This window comes from Blastomyces dermatitidis (genome assembly GCF_000003525.1).
Source record: "Blastomyces dermatitidis ER-3 genomic scaffold supercont1.7, whole genome shotgun sequence".
NCBI lineage: Eukaryota > Fungi > Ascomycota > Eurotiomycetes > Onygenales > Ajellomycetaceae > Blastomyces > Blastomyces dermatitidis.
This window is the reverse complement of record NW_025544780.1, coordinates 1,532,700-1,548,641: the sequence shown is the minus strand read 5'-3', so window position 1 is coordinate 1,548,641 and position 15,942 is coordinate 1,532,700. Positions and strand designations below refer to the sequence as shown.

Below are 15,942 nucleotides of genomic sequence, written 5' to 3'. Positions count from 1 at the left end.
ATTTTCACGGCAGCTTGTATGCAGAAATCAACGGTTCCGTTATGTGGTATTCTTTGGACTTGGAGGGGTGAGTGCTGTGCTGTCCATTCTGATGGAAGAGTCTACATTCTTCATGGTAAGCAGACTGGTCATCTGAAAGTATTTGATCTCTTTTATTTGAGTCAGCTCATGTCAGAAGAGAATAGATAGTTCAAGTAGAGAATTAATGTGGGTGAGTAGAGGGAGCGTTGATTGGAGAGCTGAAGCTGGATAGGACAGGAGTATTTAACTAATTTTCGAGTAGCTGCGGTGGACTGGTAAAGATTGAACTTCAACCCATGGCATTAGATATTCTAGCGGAAAGGGTGTCAACTTCGCAATTTCACAGCAGGATGTACATGTATATCTTGAAAGAGCTTGGTAGCAGCAATAACTTTAGTTTAGCCCAATCGCGGTACCTGGCGGGTTAACTCTTTAACTAACTATGAGGTCAGAAAGCTAAAATATATAAATTCCTTAGTTATTTAAATAACTAACTACCTCACCCGCGCGCCAGTGGTCAATTTCCATTATCACTTCTCCGGAGAGATAATTACTCCTACCACAGCTCTATAATCATAACGCGATAGCAGATAATATATAAACCTACCTCCTTAGTTACACCCTGACCATCTGAAGATGCAGTGGGCAACATGCGATTCAGAAGCCAGCTCACCAATATAAACACTTTTGCCAGTATGTATGCTTCCCATGATCCTTTGCAACGTAGCCGGGACTAACAGGCTTCTTCAGAATTTACCGCGTCTTTATCGTCACTAGGCAAAATATGTTGGGTCCGCCTGGAAGATGAAGTTGTTCGCTTCACCATCATCCCGGACCAGGGAACCCAGGTCTGGGCTCAGTTGCCAATTGTATGTGGAATCTCAATTCTCCACAAAGCAAATAATTGAAATATGTGGATAAAAGGCAGCTCATACCTCCCTGAACTATGTTATAGGACACAGTCTTTGAATCTTACTCCGTAAGCTCCGCGTCGGGCGTGATCAATCTCGAAGTCCCTATCAGCGCGCTCCACCGGGCTCTCCGCTCCGCAACAAGCGCAAACTCGGCACAACTACGGTTAACCAAGAAGGGATCTGTCCCATTGCTTGCACTAACAGTCGTGACTTCGTCATGGACGTCAGGGAAGAATGCCCTAGGGATTGGGAATGGCAGCGACATCAACAACAACGGTAGCGCTAATTTTAGCGGGATGCCACCACAAGGCAGCACGCAACTCGAAACAGCAGCAGCACACAGAAACCAACCTGATGGCCCGCGTGAACGCGAAACCATAATAACGCAAGAAATTCCCGTCCGCGTCCTCCCGCCCTCGTCCGTGGAAGGCCTTCACGAGCCCCGTTGCCGTAGTCCAGACGTCCACATCGTACTCCCCAGCCTTATCCAGCTCAAAAGCATCTCAGAACGCTTCACGAAGCTATCCATGGATTCTGCTGCCAAGACCTTCCTTAATTCATCAACAACGGGACTAGCATCCACGCAAGGAGTAGGCGCGGGAGCTGCTAACACTGGTAGTAGCCCCAAGCTCGAATTGTCAGCAAACATGCACGGCTCGCTGAAACTCGCGATAGCGACAGACACCTTGCGCATCTCGAGCGTGTGGACCGGCCTGCTTAATCCGCCTCTGGATCCTGCACAGCTGTCCCAGGACGAGCTGGAGCAACTTCCCAGCGAGCGGATGAGGGAGTTGGGCGGGGAGAACGGGGAGGCGGAAGAGGGGTGGGCGAAAGTAAGGATTGATGGGAAAGACTGGGGCCGGGTGCTCAGTGTTGGGCGGTTGAGTCCGAGGGTTGTTGCGTGTAAGTTTCCATTTTTAGGAAATTTATACATCTCCATATCTTCGCTTTTTCACTAGGGTATACCTAGTGAGGAGCCTCCCATGGCCCCTGCCGCGCAACCCGCTCCAATAGCTTATGTCTAATAACCTTTATCTCAAATAAAATCTTTAGGTTTTATCCACGATACTGCACTGATCCTATACGTCTATTTACCGGAGAGCGAAAGTGGGGAAGATTCATGTTTAACGGTAAGTTTCAAGTTTCATATATAGCACACCCGTGCTCTTGAACCAGACTGGTTTCCGGACTGCGAGAGTTTCACACAAAAATTACATCCGTCGACAACGTACTGTTTACCTATTTGGCAACTTCTGACTGAAATCTTTCTATATAGTATTATATCAATTCTTACGCAGCTTGAACTTTGCTGTGCTGTTATTTTCGCACCACAAACTGTCGCCTGCAGAAGTCAAAATACCCAACATAGCAATCTGCACTTGTGCGTGCAATGGTTCTATTAATACTACTTGCAACATTACAATTTTCCACCCTTGATGAGTAATGAGTAATGCTACTTTTTCCTTAGTTTTTACTGAGACCTGTGAAAACACAGGGACTGCCCTCAGCTACTAGGGGAAAGTCAACATATGGAATGAATATATCACCGGCTTGTTTCGTTTCAGTGATGCACGCACAACTAGACGTAGAGACTACCTACCGTGCCCCTGAAAGTGCAACGATACACCGGTCGTGAGTTGCCCCTGTAGCTGTGAAACCTGTATTTAACTAGCTCGATCTTCGTAATTCAGTCGTTGAAAAATGAATGCCAACCGTGTTTAGCGGTGAAGGATACAAGTTGAGCGGGAGCTAAAATAAAATGGTAGATATCCAGACACAGTCGAGAGACCAAAATTTCATTATTTTCAGCTGGCATGCAATTCATAGTTGAGCTGCGACCTGTTTGCTATGTATCTGAGGGAATGCAGGCAAAAATAATATGTATTAGGAAAGGAAGAAGCAAGCAGGCGAAAAAAGTATAGACTGATTAAAATATTTAATAGGGGAAATGCCAAATAGTATACAGAAAAATCATCAAAGATCCCCTCTCTCGTCTTTTACAAGATGGTCAGAGTGACGAAATAATAAGCTAAGGCAAAAACGAGACAACCCAACGATGACATTTGAGAAAAAGGCAACATTGGCTCTTGGGAACAGGTGGTTGTGTCGCTAAAGTTGTGCAAAAGAACTATATAATGTAGTAAAACAAAGATGCCGCCCCAATAAGTTGAGACACATCAAAAATTAGCATGAGATAGACATGAATTCGGGAGGGTGAGGTGGTGACTAGAAGAATATTACAAGGCATATGGTCAGAAAAGGAGGCTCATTCACGCAGCGAAATGAGGTGCGGAAAACAAGAAAGAAATGCATGATTTTAATAAAGAAATGTAAAAAAGAATTATGTGGGGTATTGATGAGACCGTTTGGAAACAAGGAAGTACGGCTGTAATTCGAGGATGAGTTTCAAGTTCCTCGTCGTCTCACAAAGCAACATAAGATTAATTTTGATCTAGTGCCCGTTAAAGCGGACTTGTTCTCCTTTTCTCAGATGGAGGAATCGGGTAGAGATTCATTACTTTGTCATAACATCGACGTAGCCTCGGCCTCTCTTCTTTCCTCTGACGGTATTTCCCTTTCTAGCCTGCGGTGCTCCAAGAAGGTCATCAATGGAACTTGCATTACTGAGGGCCGTTCCTGGTCTGGACGGTAGCCCAGCTGACACAGATCGTGGCATTGGGCTGGCCGAAGATGGAGGTGCCAAAGATGGTATGCCCGGGCTCAAGTTCCGAGGCGACGAGTCCCCAGCCTGTGAAGGTGGCCCGCTTGATGGGTTAGGAGGTGGAGCAAGAGTTAGAGCCGAGCCTGATGTTAGTATATTATTTCCCAACGGCGGAATACCATTTGTCGCACTTGCGGACCGGCTTGGTGGTGCGGGTCCTTTGGGAGGTGGTGGTGTAGAATGAGTAGTTGTAGTGGCGCTATCAGGGTCTTTTTTGTTAACCCATCTCTTCAGTTCTTTGTCATAGTAGAACGAATTCTCCTCGCCAAGTTTAGCTCGGATTGGACCTGGTGAACTAGCGTTTGGGTCCTTCTTACCCCACCACGAAAACCACCCCTTTTTCTCTGTTATGGGCTTTTTGGCTACAAAGGTGAACACAATTGGTTAGAATTGGGCTAACAACAAGGTAAAAGGGAGAAGAGCAACTTACCATCCTCCTCTGCAGCCTTTCTAAATGCCTCGTCAGCTTCACGATCCTTGCGCTCCTTCTCAGCTGCTTTCCTTATGGCTTCGTTACGAGCGGCTAAATCGTCATCATCGTCATCCATGAATGACGTTTTGGGATTATCCTGGTCTGATTCATCGGTATTCACAGGCCCAGGCTCATACGATGGGGGCTCGTAACCAGTCGTTCCCGCTGGCGGTTCATAGCTCTGATTCTCGGTAGCAGAAGATCCGATCTCTTGCTCAATGGTGGATTGTCGGTGAAGGGTAGGTTGATATCCGCCAAAGTGAATAGGCTGTTCACGGTCCGCATGTTCTATGCCCTGAGAAGACTGCATTTCTTGAACCGGGGCTAGATGAGCATATGCCGGCTGCTGGAGTGGCGTTGAGCCCCTGGCCTGAACAGAAGGGGGGCTATAAACATTCTGTTGTGCGATCGGATGGTAGTCATTCTCCATACCCCTATTTAGTTCCCGAGAAGCGGCACCCCGAGGGTAAGAATGGCTAGTAGAAGGAGGGGATCTTTGTGAATCAAGAGATCCACGACCACGGTGTTGGTCTGGAGAGGAATAAGGAGCATATTGGTTCCCGGGAGCGTAACGAGAGGTGGTATGCATGGTGGTGGTGGTGGGTTGACCAATCCCGAACGCCGCATAGGCATCATGGACAGAAGGTGAGCGACTGATCGGGGGAGTACCAACCATCTTAGCAAAAGGCCCAATGTCCACATCTCCTGCTTTACCAGATCCGGTGGAGCCGCCGTCGCTGTCGTCACCAGCAACAAAACTGTTGAATTTTGCCAAAATGGACCCCGAGACCTTCTCCATGCTCGGTTTGGACATCCATGAAGAAGAGCCACCAGTAGGGGATTGCCTTAGGCGGTTGGTAAGCTCGTCGAGTTCGAAGAGGAACCGTTGATTGTAGTATGGTGAAGGTTTTGTTGTCGATTTTAGGATTGCTCCGATGGAGTCACAATACTGCTGAGCCTCGGCTTTGTTGCCATTTTCGGCCAGAGAAAGTGCATATTGAAGTTTGAAGGCTTGGAAATGCGGTGCTATCGATGTTGTAGAGCCGGATAATATGGACAGCGCAAACTCGTACACCTCCGTAAGAAGGACGGAATTTTTGTCGTTGGCGAAGGTAAATGGGTATCGGCGGTGGTCCGTACCAAGAAGAACAATCTGGGACTGCGGATCGTCGGGGCCACTAAATACCAGAGGTACGGAGGCGGATTTCGCAAATAATGCACAGATATGGGAAGCTTCTATCCTCCCATAGGCGGAGAGAAGCCTAGAGAGGGAAAGAAGTGCAACGTGGTCATTAGGACTTCTGTTGCTTAAAATTAGGCACAACGTTTCTTGCCATTTATCAAGCCCAGCCAGGGCGTTCTTCGCGTGACCAGGACCCCCAATTTTACTAACCATCTGCAAACCGGCTCGGGCAGACGGTGGCACTAACTCATCGACGCTCTCCTCCAAATTTCCTGCGAAAATTTCATAAAGTGTAGCCATCGGCTCGGTATTGTTACCAACTGCTTTGACTTCCCTTCTAACGAATTCTTGCATTACCTGCTTCCAAACAGACTTATCAATGGTTGAGGATATTAACATGGCATGACCCCATAAGCGGCGATCCACGGCTCCCCAGACTGCCTTTTCCCTCTCACCGGCTAGAAGGCATCTACGAATTGTTTCCATTCCATCTACGTTCATCGGCTCTGATTGAGCCTCTCCACTGATGTTTTCGTAGACACTCGAAAGCTGTGGATGGAAAACGGGAGCCTCCGATGACGCTGATGCTTTTTTAGGAAGAGGAGATAGAATGGACCGCACGGAATTTTCAACGTCTGGATTCCCCGCTAGAAGCCCGTCATGTTCAACCATAACCCGTATGATTTTCCAAAGAAGGATCGTCTCGTCGTGCTGCTGCGGAGATGACTTATTTAGAGAGGTGCTATCATTTTCGAATCCAGAAATCATAGAGGATAGCCATGAGATGACATCTTTTTTCTTTGATTTCACCCTCAAAGGTCCTGGGAACTTCACAGTTGGCTCCCTCTGCGAAAAAGTATCACCCATTGAGCGGACTTTGATTTCCCCAGGGGATGGCTTTATCTTTGGAACAAGTTGACCAGTTGCATATCTGGGGGTACGTTTAGGGAAGGAGCTGGCAATTACTCCACCAAAACCGAATTTAAATATTGGTGCCCCTTTCCATCGTTGGAGTGGATCAAGTTCTTGTCCATCAGTTGGATATATGAAATCTAGCTCCGTAGAAGGGGTTTCCTTGATTGCTTGGTGGACTTGGGGTTGTAGAGATGTTACCGGATTGTGGACAGATGCAGGCCGTTGGAACGGTTCCGGCACACTTGATAGTAGGGGTTCGTACTGGAGTCTACTTGGTGATTTAGTCTGGGATCTCCGCGGTGGCCTGGGTTGTTGCTCGGGATACTGTTGGTGTGGAACCGAGGTGGGTGGAGGCTGAGGATAAGAAGGCATGGTAGTAATTTGGGTGTGGGATGAAACGGGTTCGTATGTATTACGAACTGGAGGGGAACGTTGCGGACCAACATGACCTGTAAATTGGGAACCTGGTCTAGTTCCATTGCCTACGTAGGGTAGGTGCTGATTGGAAGGCATGGTTTGACTCCGCCCGATGCCAGGTGGAGAGAGAGTTTGGTCGGGAGGCTGAAAGGAAGAAGGCGCGGGGAACGAAGTAGGAGCAAATTCGGCTGGCTGGTGCGCTGTGGACGGGTATTGCCGGGATACATTCTCTTGCTGTGCCAGGGGGCTTGATGTTCGCGGTTGAAAAGGGAGTATAGTGGAAGGGGGGTACCCTGCTGGGAGCTGAGACGCATATTTACTCAAAGAAGGCCCGCTGGATAGAGGTGGGGCAGGGGAGTATCTTGGAGATGAGGCAGGTTTAAACCCAGAGTGTAATGTGGGAGGCTTTGGGGAGTAGTGGCTAGATGGGCCAGAGACAGTTGGGCCTGGTGCAACAGGCACAGAGGAGTAGGGGTCAAGTCGTTCAGGCTTTTGCAGCTGAAACTGTTCGCTTGATACACGCGCCAAGCCAGCGGTCGGGACATTAGGCGCCATATGATTAGATGGTGGCGGAGCCACTGGCTGCGTCGCCGTTTGTGGAGGAGCATATTTGGAAGCGGTTGAGGGACGGACCCTGGACACAGCCGGGAGCTCTTCGAAGAAGTTGCTACTCTGAGCTTTCTCTGTTTCACTGCGAGATAAGGGGGGAGGTGTAGGTTTTAAAGGGGCATAGGCAGAGCTTGAACTTGAAGGCCGAGTTGCTGTCATGCTGCTCTTGCGAGGAGGTGGCTGTATCGATGTGGTACTAGCTGGGAGAGGCTGAGAGACAGTGGGCTGAGAAGTGCGATGCTTCGGTCGAATTATTTCCATCGGCAAATCATATGGGGATTGGTAACCGGCCTTCGCTTGATTGGAGAAGCTTTCAGGCATATTTGGGTTGGGGCCTATCGAATGCTGTTGGACTTGAGGGGAAAATGCACCAGCAGTTGCATTGGCGTTAAGCAGCCCATAATCGGGGCCAGGCAAGCCCGAAATCACAGTGGAGGATGACGGTTGATGAGGAGTATAGGGGTTCACCCGTGGTGGCTGTTGGGTTGGCACAGGTGAGTCTTGAGCATATTCTGACAGATAATTAGCGGAGGAATCTTCGGAAGTGCCATTTGGTGGACTTCCTTGGGCCGTATGTAGAGCATCCAAATCATCATCAATCAGTAAATCATCATCGTCAAGAACTGCCTTCCACCTTTCTGCTAAATCTTCCTCGGGGACTTCTTTATCAGCAAGTGGCTCTTCGTTGATTCTGTTGTCATTAAGTTCTGCCCTGTTTGGAATTGGTGTTGCATCATTTGAGGAAGCAGCCGCGGTTTGCGGTTGGTCAGAATGTAAAGAATCAAGAACTTGAGAGGTTGATTTGCGGGTAAACAGTGGCATGCCTGACTCAGAAGCAAAAAGGTCGGCGTCGTCAACGGGTTCATCTTCCCTGAATATTGCATCAATACTATCGGCTTGGTTATTGTCAGTCGGAGATGCTGGCTCTGTATTATCCAGGGGCATGCCTTCTTCATATCTCGACTCTGCTTCCAGCGGTGTGTAAATGGGTTTGGTCTGAGTATTAAGTTGATTAAAAAATTGACCGGAGGGGTCTTCATCAATACTTGTCGCACTCCACGGCAAGAAGTCATTTTGCGCATCCGAGTTTGGATATACACTCCTTCCGACTGCGAACGGCTGGTGGGTAGCCTCTTGATTGATAGCATTCTCGGGGTAACCCCCCTCGTGAGAGTCGAGATTCTTGTTCTTGGAGTGGTCCGAATTCGGGAAGGAATTGGTCCGATCAGTCATATCAAATCCATCAAATGGGTCTGTCGTAGACCGTGAAATGCCCTGGGCGGAATCTGCGTTGTCATCTTTTCCCCATGGAAATCCTTCTGATGGCACTGGTTCTTTGGTAGTTTCTTGTTCAGTGGACGGAGACTCTGCTTGGGAAGGTTGTACGGGTTGGTGAACGGGGGCAGATATATCATCGCTGGGCATATTTTTAGAGGTTTCCGTCGGTTCATCCGGAGAGGATGGCTGTGCTATCTGCGAATCGATGTCGCGCGCACCTGCCAAAACACTGTGTGATGGATCAGGTGAAAGTGCAGCATGCGTCGACTCCGCAGGGGAGTCTTCGCTAGCGGACGATGGTAGTGGTGGTGTTGGCGAATGTACGTTTCTCGAGGGCATCGAGAACTTCGCGGATAACGGCGCTGCACTCGAGTCCGCCAGCGATAGGAAAGAGTGCTCCTTCGGGCTGTTATCGGGTCTCAACGCAGGATTCCATGATCCTAGCTGAATCATCTTGGATTCGAGGCCTTGTCGATATTCCAAAACAAGATCCTGGGCCACTAAACGACAAGTCTTCGAGTACCCTATTCTATTCTAATGAAAACACCCTGTCCGCTCCGAAGTCAGATAACGCCCATGCCGCAAAAGGGGCAAGGAGGTCAAACACGACATGAACTCACAGCCACTTGGGAAAAAGAAGTGGAAATAACACGCACTAACAACGGTAAAATCCAAGAGCGTGGGGAAAAATCATGGCCACATTAAGAATAACAAAACCGTTTGCGTGGGCCACTTGAGGCAGAGAGACATTTGTTCGTCCAAAGTCCCAAAAGTTGTCCCGATTTGCCATAAACAAGCCAGGTTTGAGGAATCGGTATCGGAGAAATGTAGAGCCGAAGTAGCCAGCTCAGCAGGATCTGGCGGGATTATGTCATCGGTATGTATCTTAAAATTCCCCAGATTACCATGGTGGGGGAGCGGGGAGCTAGTAATAATAAATGTTTACGGTGCTCATACCACTAGTAATATCCACTGCGCCACACCAAACCAGGCTGCCGCCTGTTCAGCCACGTGATATCATTTCAGCTGTCCGTCATCCAAGCAGTTTCGGATTCATGCTTAACATGGACCGACCCCAACGGCAGATATTGACAGTGCATGGCATGGACCTTTGTATGATCGAAGAATACCCTGCGCAGACCTCCTTTGTCTTGAGGCACGGCATCATCTTCCAGAAAAGAACTGATTATCGGTGAAAACAGAAGAGGATGATTTGGTTTTGTTGCGATCTGGCCTGCTGTTGATGATTCCAGTCCTTGACACACGCCATTGTTTATATTAGTTTTGATTGGTGATTGATCTATACTCAACGCTTGACATTTTGGCAGGAGTATAGGCATGACCGCATTAGGCCGGGCGTTTCACAGATATACTCCTGCCTCCGTCTTTTCAATATGGAACGCATGCATGAATACACGCGGCCGAGTGCGCAAGACATGTCCGACGATGCCGAATCTGATGATGACCTCGATCTCAATGAACTTGACCCAGAAGCCTCTGTGTCTCTCTACAATGGGCAGAGTCCAAAAAGTAGAGGAGGGATTGGCATAGCTCCGACATATGGGCCCGGTATAGCGTTGAGGCACTTGCGAGCTGGAGCTCGAGATCGAATATGGAACCGTAGTGCATCTAGGACAAGGCGACAGGATGGGGAAGAAGATACTGGTGGCTTGCTGGATGATCGCGATGGTGGCAACCAGGAGCTTTCAGGAAGGAGTTCAACATATGCTGACGATGATATGCCTCTTCTCAATGGACCCAGCCAGCCTCGCCTAAACCCAACTCCACACAGGAGCATATACTCGCGGCTTAGCTCTAGACTGCGCTTCCCCAGGTTTGGCTCTTCGTCCCTCCTTGATAACACTCCCGATGGATATAACGATCTACCATTGCATTCCAACGCAGATCATAGACCAACACGAAAATTGCTTGTTGGGCAAACACAACAAACCCGCTATCCACCGAATGTCGTATCAAACGCCAAATACACCCCCTTGAGCTTCCTCCCCCGCACTCTCTACAATGAATTTTCGTTTTTCTTTAACATTTACTTTCTTCTGGTGGCATTATCGCAGATAATACCCATTCTAAGAATCGGTTATATGTCCTCTTATATTGCCCCTCTGGCCTTTGTGGTATCGATTTCACTGGGCAAGGAGGCACTGGATGACATTGCTCGACGACGAAGAGATGCAGAAGCAAATGCAGAAGAATACACTGTCATATCATTTACTCCATCGTCTTCTCGAAAACCAGTTGTCCGAAACAGGCGGGCAACTTCTGATTCGGGCTCTCATTTACATGGAACTGAAATTTTCGAGATAACAAAGAAGGCGCGCGATTTGAGAGTTGGCGACATTTTGAAGCTACGGAAAGATCAACGCCTCCCTGCTGATGTAGTCATTTTGAAAAGCGCACTACCGGAAGTGGCCGCTGCTCAGAATACTAGCCTTCCTGGAGAGCTGATCGATAGAAACAATAACACTGCTGCCGAATCAACTGATGATTGCCATGTAACTCCGCGAGCTGATGAATCTGCTGACGGTATCGATGGGTCAAGCGATACCTTCATACGAACGGACCAGCTGGACGGCGAAACTGATTGGAAATTGCGCCTTCCTTCTCCCCTCACGCAAAATCTACCTCTCTCAGATCTCCAGAGGATACGGATCATCGCGGGCGAGCCTGAGAAGAATGTGCATAATTTTGTTGGAACAATTGAGCTGACACCTCCTTCTCCAAATTCTCCAAATTCTTATGATCCTCATATCAACAAAACTGATCCGGCTGCTCGTTCCCCAACACGCCCATCGTCGTCCGATGATCACCATCAGAGCCTCTCCGAGCCTCAGTCAGCTCCTCTTACCATTGACAACACTGCCTGGGCTAGTACAGTTCTTGCCTCAAACACAACAACAATCGCCGCAATAATCTACACAGGAGCCCAAACTCGATCGGCGATGTCGACGTCACCGTCTCGTTCAAAGGTCGGGTTGCTTGAATACGAAATTAACAGCTTGACGAAAATTCTCTGTATTTTAACGCTATCCCTCTCCATCATTCTTGTTGCCCTTCAAGGGTTTGAGCCTAGCAACGACAAGCCATGGTATATTGCTATCATGATATATCTAATCCTCTTTTCCACGATTATTCCTATGAGTTTACGTGTTAACCTCGACATGGCCAAGTCTGTGTATGGGAGGTTTATCGAGCGGGATACCGGTATTCCGGGCACTGTTGTCAGAACCAGCACTATTCCTGAGGACCTGGGTAGGATAGAGTACTTGCTCTCTGATAAAACCGGAACCCTAACCCAGAATGGTAAGCTAGACACTTTCGTCGAAGTTACAGCGCAGTCCCTAGCTAACAATGCTTTTAGAAATGGAACTCAAAAAAATCCATGTCGGAACAGTGTCCTATGCAAATGAAGCGATGGATGAAGTGGCGTCATATCTTCGACAGGGCTTTTCTACAGCCACTTCTAGCCATGAACCTCACTCATCACTCGTCACTCCAACAACCATAAATGGTGCCCAGACTGGTTTGGCTTCAACGACTCGGACACGACGAGAGATTGGATCTCGCGTCAGAGATATAATCCTCGCTCTCGCGCTATGTCACAATGTTACTCCAACAGCGGACGAACAAAATGGAGAGAAAATGACAACCTACCAGGCCTCGTCACCCGATGAGATCGCGATCGTGAAGTATACACAGGAAGTGGGCCTGCAGCTAGTACACCGAGATAGGCAAAAAATTGTGCTCAAATCAGTAGATACGGGCAACATTGTAGTGCGGGTTCGGATTCTGGACATATTCCCTTTCACTTCTGAGAGCAAGCGAATGGGCATTATTGTTCAATTTAAGAAAGGTTCTGATTTAGACAAATCGGCAGCGCAGGATGAGGAGATTTGGTTTTACCAGAAAGGTGCTGATACCGTTATGTCTTCCATCGTTGCCACCAATGATTGGCTTGACGAGGAGACCGCAAACATGGCAAGAGAAGGCCTTCGTACCCTAGTCATTGGCAGGAAAAGACTCTCCCAGGCGCAGTACCAAGACTTTTCTACTAGCTATAAACAGGCCTCATTATCCTTACACAACAGGGACACCGGAATGGCGAAGGTTTGCCAAGAATACCTCGAGCAAAATCTAGAGCTTTTGGGAGTCACAGGCGTTGAAGACAAGCTCCAGAAGGATGTCAAACCGTCTCTCGAACTCCTGCGTAACGCAGGAGTGAAAATATGGATGCTCACAGGCGATAAAGTTGAAACAGCACGTTGTGTGGCAGTTTCCGCCAAACTTGTTGCAAGAGGCCAATATATCCACACTGTCACGAAGCTAAAGGACAAAGGATCTGCCCAGGACACGCTCGATTTCCTCCGAAATAAAACAGATTCCTGCCTTCTTATCGACGGTGAATCACTTACTCTAATGCTCGCCAAATTCCGTACTCCCTTTATATCAGTCGCCGTCCTCCTCCCCGCCGTGATTGCTTGCCGCTGCTCCCCAACACAGAAAGCCGAAATTGCCTCCTTAATCCGCGAGCACACCAAAAAGCGCATCTGCTGCATCGGCGATGGGGGTAATGACGTCTCCATGATCCAAGCCGCAGACGTTGGTATTGGCATTGTCGGCAAGGAGGGTCGGCAGGCCTCCCTCGCCGCCGACTTCAGCATCACCCAATTCCACCACCTGACGAAACTTCTCGTGTGGCATGGGCGGAATTCATATAAGCGCTCCGCCAAGCTTGCCCAGTTTATCATGCACCGCGGTCTAATCATCAGCGCCTGTCAGACCATGTACAGCATTGCGGGCCGCTTCGATCCGAAGGGGCTGTTTATAAACTGGTTGCTAGTCGGTTATGCTACGGTCTACACCAACGCGCCGGTTTTCTCACTTGTGCTAGACCGCGATGTTGACGAGGAGCTAGCCAATTTATATCCGGAGCTATACAAAGAGCTGAAAACGGGTCGCAGCCTTAGTTACCGCTCGTTCTTCACTTGGGTCCTCGTCAGTGTCTACCAGGGTTCAATCATCCAGGGTCTCTCGCAGATTCTTGTCGGGGAGGTGACGGGGCCGAAATTGATCAGTGTTTCTTTCACGGCGCTTGTGCTGAACGAGCTAGTCATGGTGGCTGTTTCGATTACCACGTGGCATCCCGTCATGATCCTGTGTATTGTTGGCACGGCTATCGTTTATGCGGCCAGCGTGCCCTTCCTAGGTGATTACTTCGACTTGAAGTATGTTGTTACTCTAGCATGGGTGTGGCGGGTTATTGTTGTTGCGGCTATTGCCCTCGTACCCGTCTGGGCTGTGAAACTGATAAGCAGGACGTGGAGCCCGCCTAGTTATCGGAAGGTTCGGGGCTGATATTGGGATGTGCCTTTACGAATTTTTGTCTTGGTTTATTCATTTTTACGTTGTCATCGTCACCCCTGGTGTCTTTTATGTGACGAAATTTCTTTTTGTATAACTTGTTTTTGCTCTTTTTGGGTCGGGCGTACGGAATGGCTAGAATTGTTGACTTTTAACGCATTTTTTTTTCTCTCCATATCCCTATATAACCGTGTGCGTGTTTTTGAGCCGTGTTCCACGTAGCATACCCGCATTTTCAATTTTGAATACCACACAAGGTATTGTAGATCTTCGTACTCCTTGATTTTATCTCAATAATATTGGACAAGTTATGTTCGATATCCACTCCAGGATCCCTATTTATGTACAGAAAATAGACCGGAGAGGGCAAATACCACAAAGAATCATCACGCCAGCAAAAAACCATCCAGAACCCGCATAGAGCCACAGCACCAAACTGAGGAAGAAAAACGGGACAGCACAGGGCCATAACATCGAAAAGTCACCAAATGCTATATAAAGGGGTAAAAAAGAGACGCAAATTGTCCACTAAACGCCGAAGCTGGAGGGATATTAAGCAATAGGAAAGGGGAATAAAAAACATAATCCTGACGGAAGGGACTGAAAACCCAACACCTGAACAGGTGTCCTTATCGAGGTCCTCGATGCTGCCCAAGCCGTCTTCCCTGAAGCCCGTTCCCAATGCCTCCTCCACCCCCTCCACCCCCACCACTACCGTAAGTCGAAGAACCGTGACGATCTCCAGATTCCCACGGCCGGCTTGACCCCGTGTAAGGCTGTCCACCGCCACCACTCGGCTCATTTCTACCATACTCAGGGCTCGGCGTGCGGGTAGGTGATGAACTCACCGCACCTCCATGCAGCCTTGCCCGGAGCCGCTCCTGGGCCGACACACCGGACGTAGACCTTTCGATTCCCGTACCCAGTCTACCCTGCTGCTGCGCGGCCGCAGCCTGGGAAGTTTGGTAGGACCCCGCGCGCTGGCTGGGAAGCGGACGGGCACTTGTGGCTGTGGGAGGCGGAGGGGTGCGCGACTGCTGGCGATCAAAATACGAGCCCGCGGTACGTGAGCTGGAGGCCGATGTGGCTGGCCGGGTGGGCGCATTCGAAGGTGAAGGCATGAGATGCGTCGAGGATGATGGGGCGGGTTGGTGTGATGGGTTGCGGCCTAGTCGCAGACTCGAGGTTTGGTGTTGCGGCGGCGGTCTGGCCGGTGACGGGTCTCCCCATAGATCACCTAGGCCGCCACCAGCACCGCGACCGCCGGCCGCGGGTCCTCCCGGTGGCGCTGCTCCACCATATCCCTGGAAGGAGGCTTGGGTTGCGACGGCGACTGTTGGGGTTGGAGGGGCGGGGGACTTGGGGTCTGCGGGCAGCCAGGGAGGGAGCCTGCGGCCCTTTTCGGTGTAGTAGGCTCGCAGGACATTGGATATGTGAGAGCAGTCTTCGGAGTCCGGGTCGTCAGTCTCGTCCCCGGAGGATATGGCACGGCGAAGAGAATTGAAACGGGTGCTGAAGTTGGAGATTGCGGAGGAGGATTTGAACGAAGAGAAGTAGGACGTCATGGCTGGTTTACCCCACTGGGATGGGTATTAGGAGTTCCTTGTGCTTTTATTTTGCGCCGCTTTGATTGTGCTCCTACTATTGCTTGCAGATTTGTCGAGGAGAGGTTGAAGGTTGCGTGGTGGGGGAGGAGGAGAGTCGATGCTTTGAAGGTGAAACGGGGAGAGGGGTTAAGGCAGCCTAACGGAGATAGGAGGGCGTCAGTGCCAGGTACAGCAAAGCGCCAAGTGTGTCGCCATCTACTTTAGCCCGCACGCCGTATTCGAGTGATATATGAGGCTCGTCTGAATAGCGGGAGGCCTGAGTGATGTTGCAATTGTGCGATCTGTTCGACTTTTGATGCTGGACTTTCGGAGTTTGGAAAGCCAAACGCCGCAGCACGTGATACTGTGATGTCCATACAAGCCTTACCTCAGCCACTTCGTTAACTTATTTTTAGTTTTAAATATAAGAATAATTTACTTATTTT

The 15,942-nt window shown here is 49.3% G+C and overlaps 4 protein-coding genes across 4 annotated transcripts; 2 read left to right on the top strand and 2 right to left on the bottom strand.

Moving 5' to 3' along the window:
• Window positions 1-510: 510 nt before the first annotated feature.
• BDCG_06727 (HUS1 checkpoint protein) lies at window positions 511-2,956 on the top strand. Its single transcript, XM_045422478.1, has 5 exons — window positions 511-714; window positions 772-890; window positions 977-1,838; window positions 1,989-2,065; window positions 2,212-2,956. Exons 1-5 carry the CDS (start codon window positions 672-674, stop codon window positions 2,236-2,238), a joined length of 1,128 nt encoding a protein of 375 aa, XP_045278116.1. The 5' UTR covers window positions 511-671; the 3' UTR covers window positions 2,239-2,956.
• BDCG_06726 (COPII coat assembly protein SEC16) lies at window positions 2,574-9,314 on the bottom strand. Its single transcript, XM_045422477.1, has 3 exons — window positions 9,152-9,314; window positions 4,088-9,079; window positions 2,574-4,019 (listed from the first exon to the last, which is right to left on the bottom strand). Exons 2-3 carry the CDS (start codon window positions 8,982-8,984, stop codon window positions 3,451-3,453), a joined length of 5,466 nt encoding a protein of 1,821 aa, XP_045278115.1. The 5' UTR covers window positions 8,985-9,079; window positions 9,152-9,314; the 3' UTR covers window positions 2,574-3,450.
• Window positions 9,315-9,491: 177 nt separating this feature from the next.
• On the top strand, window positions 9,492-15,893 carry BDCG_06725 (phospholipid-translocating ATPase). The gene is made up of 2 exons (XM_045422476.1): window positions 9,492-11,852; window positions 11,911-15,893. The coding sequence occupies exons 1-2, from the start codon at window positions 9,926-9,928 to the stop codon at window positions 13,902-13,904; spliced, it is 3,921 nt and encodes a 1,306-aa protein (XP_045278114.1). The 5' UTR covers window positions 9,492-9,925; the 3' UTR covers window positions 13,905-15,893.
• On the bottom strand, window positions 13,555-15,833 carry BDCG_06724 (uncharacterized protein). The gene has a single exon (XM_045422475.1). It carries the CDS (start codon window positions 15,473-15,475, stop codon window positions 14,540-14,542), a length of 936 nt encoding a protein of 311 aa, XP_045278113.1. The 5' UTR covers window positions 15,476-15,833; the 3' UTR covers window positions 13,555-14,539.
• Window positions 15,894-15,942: the final 49 nt, after the last annotated feature.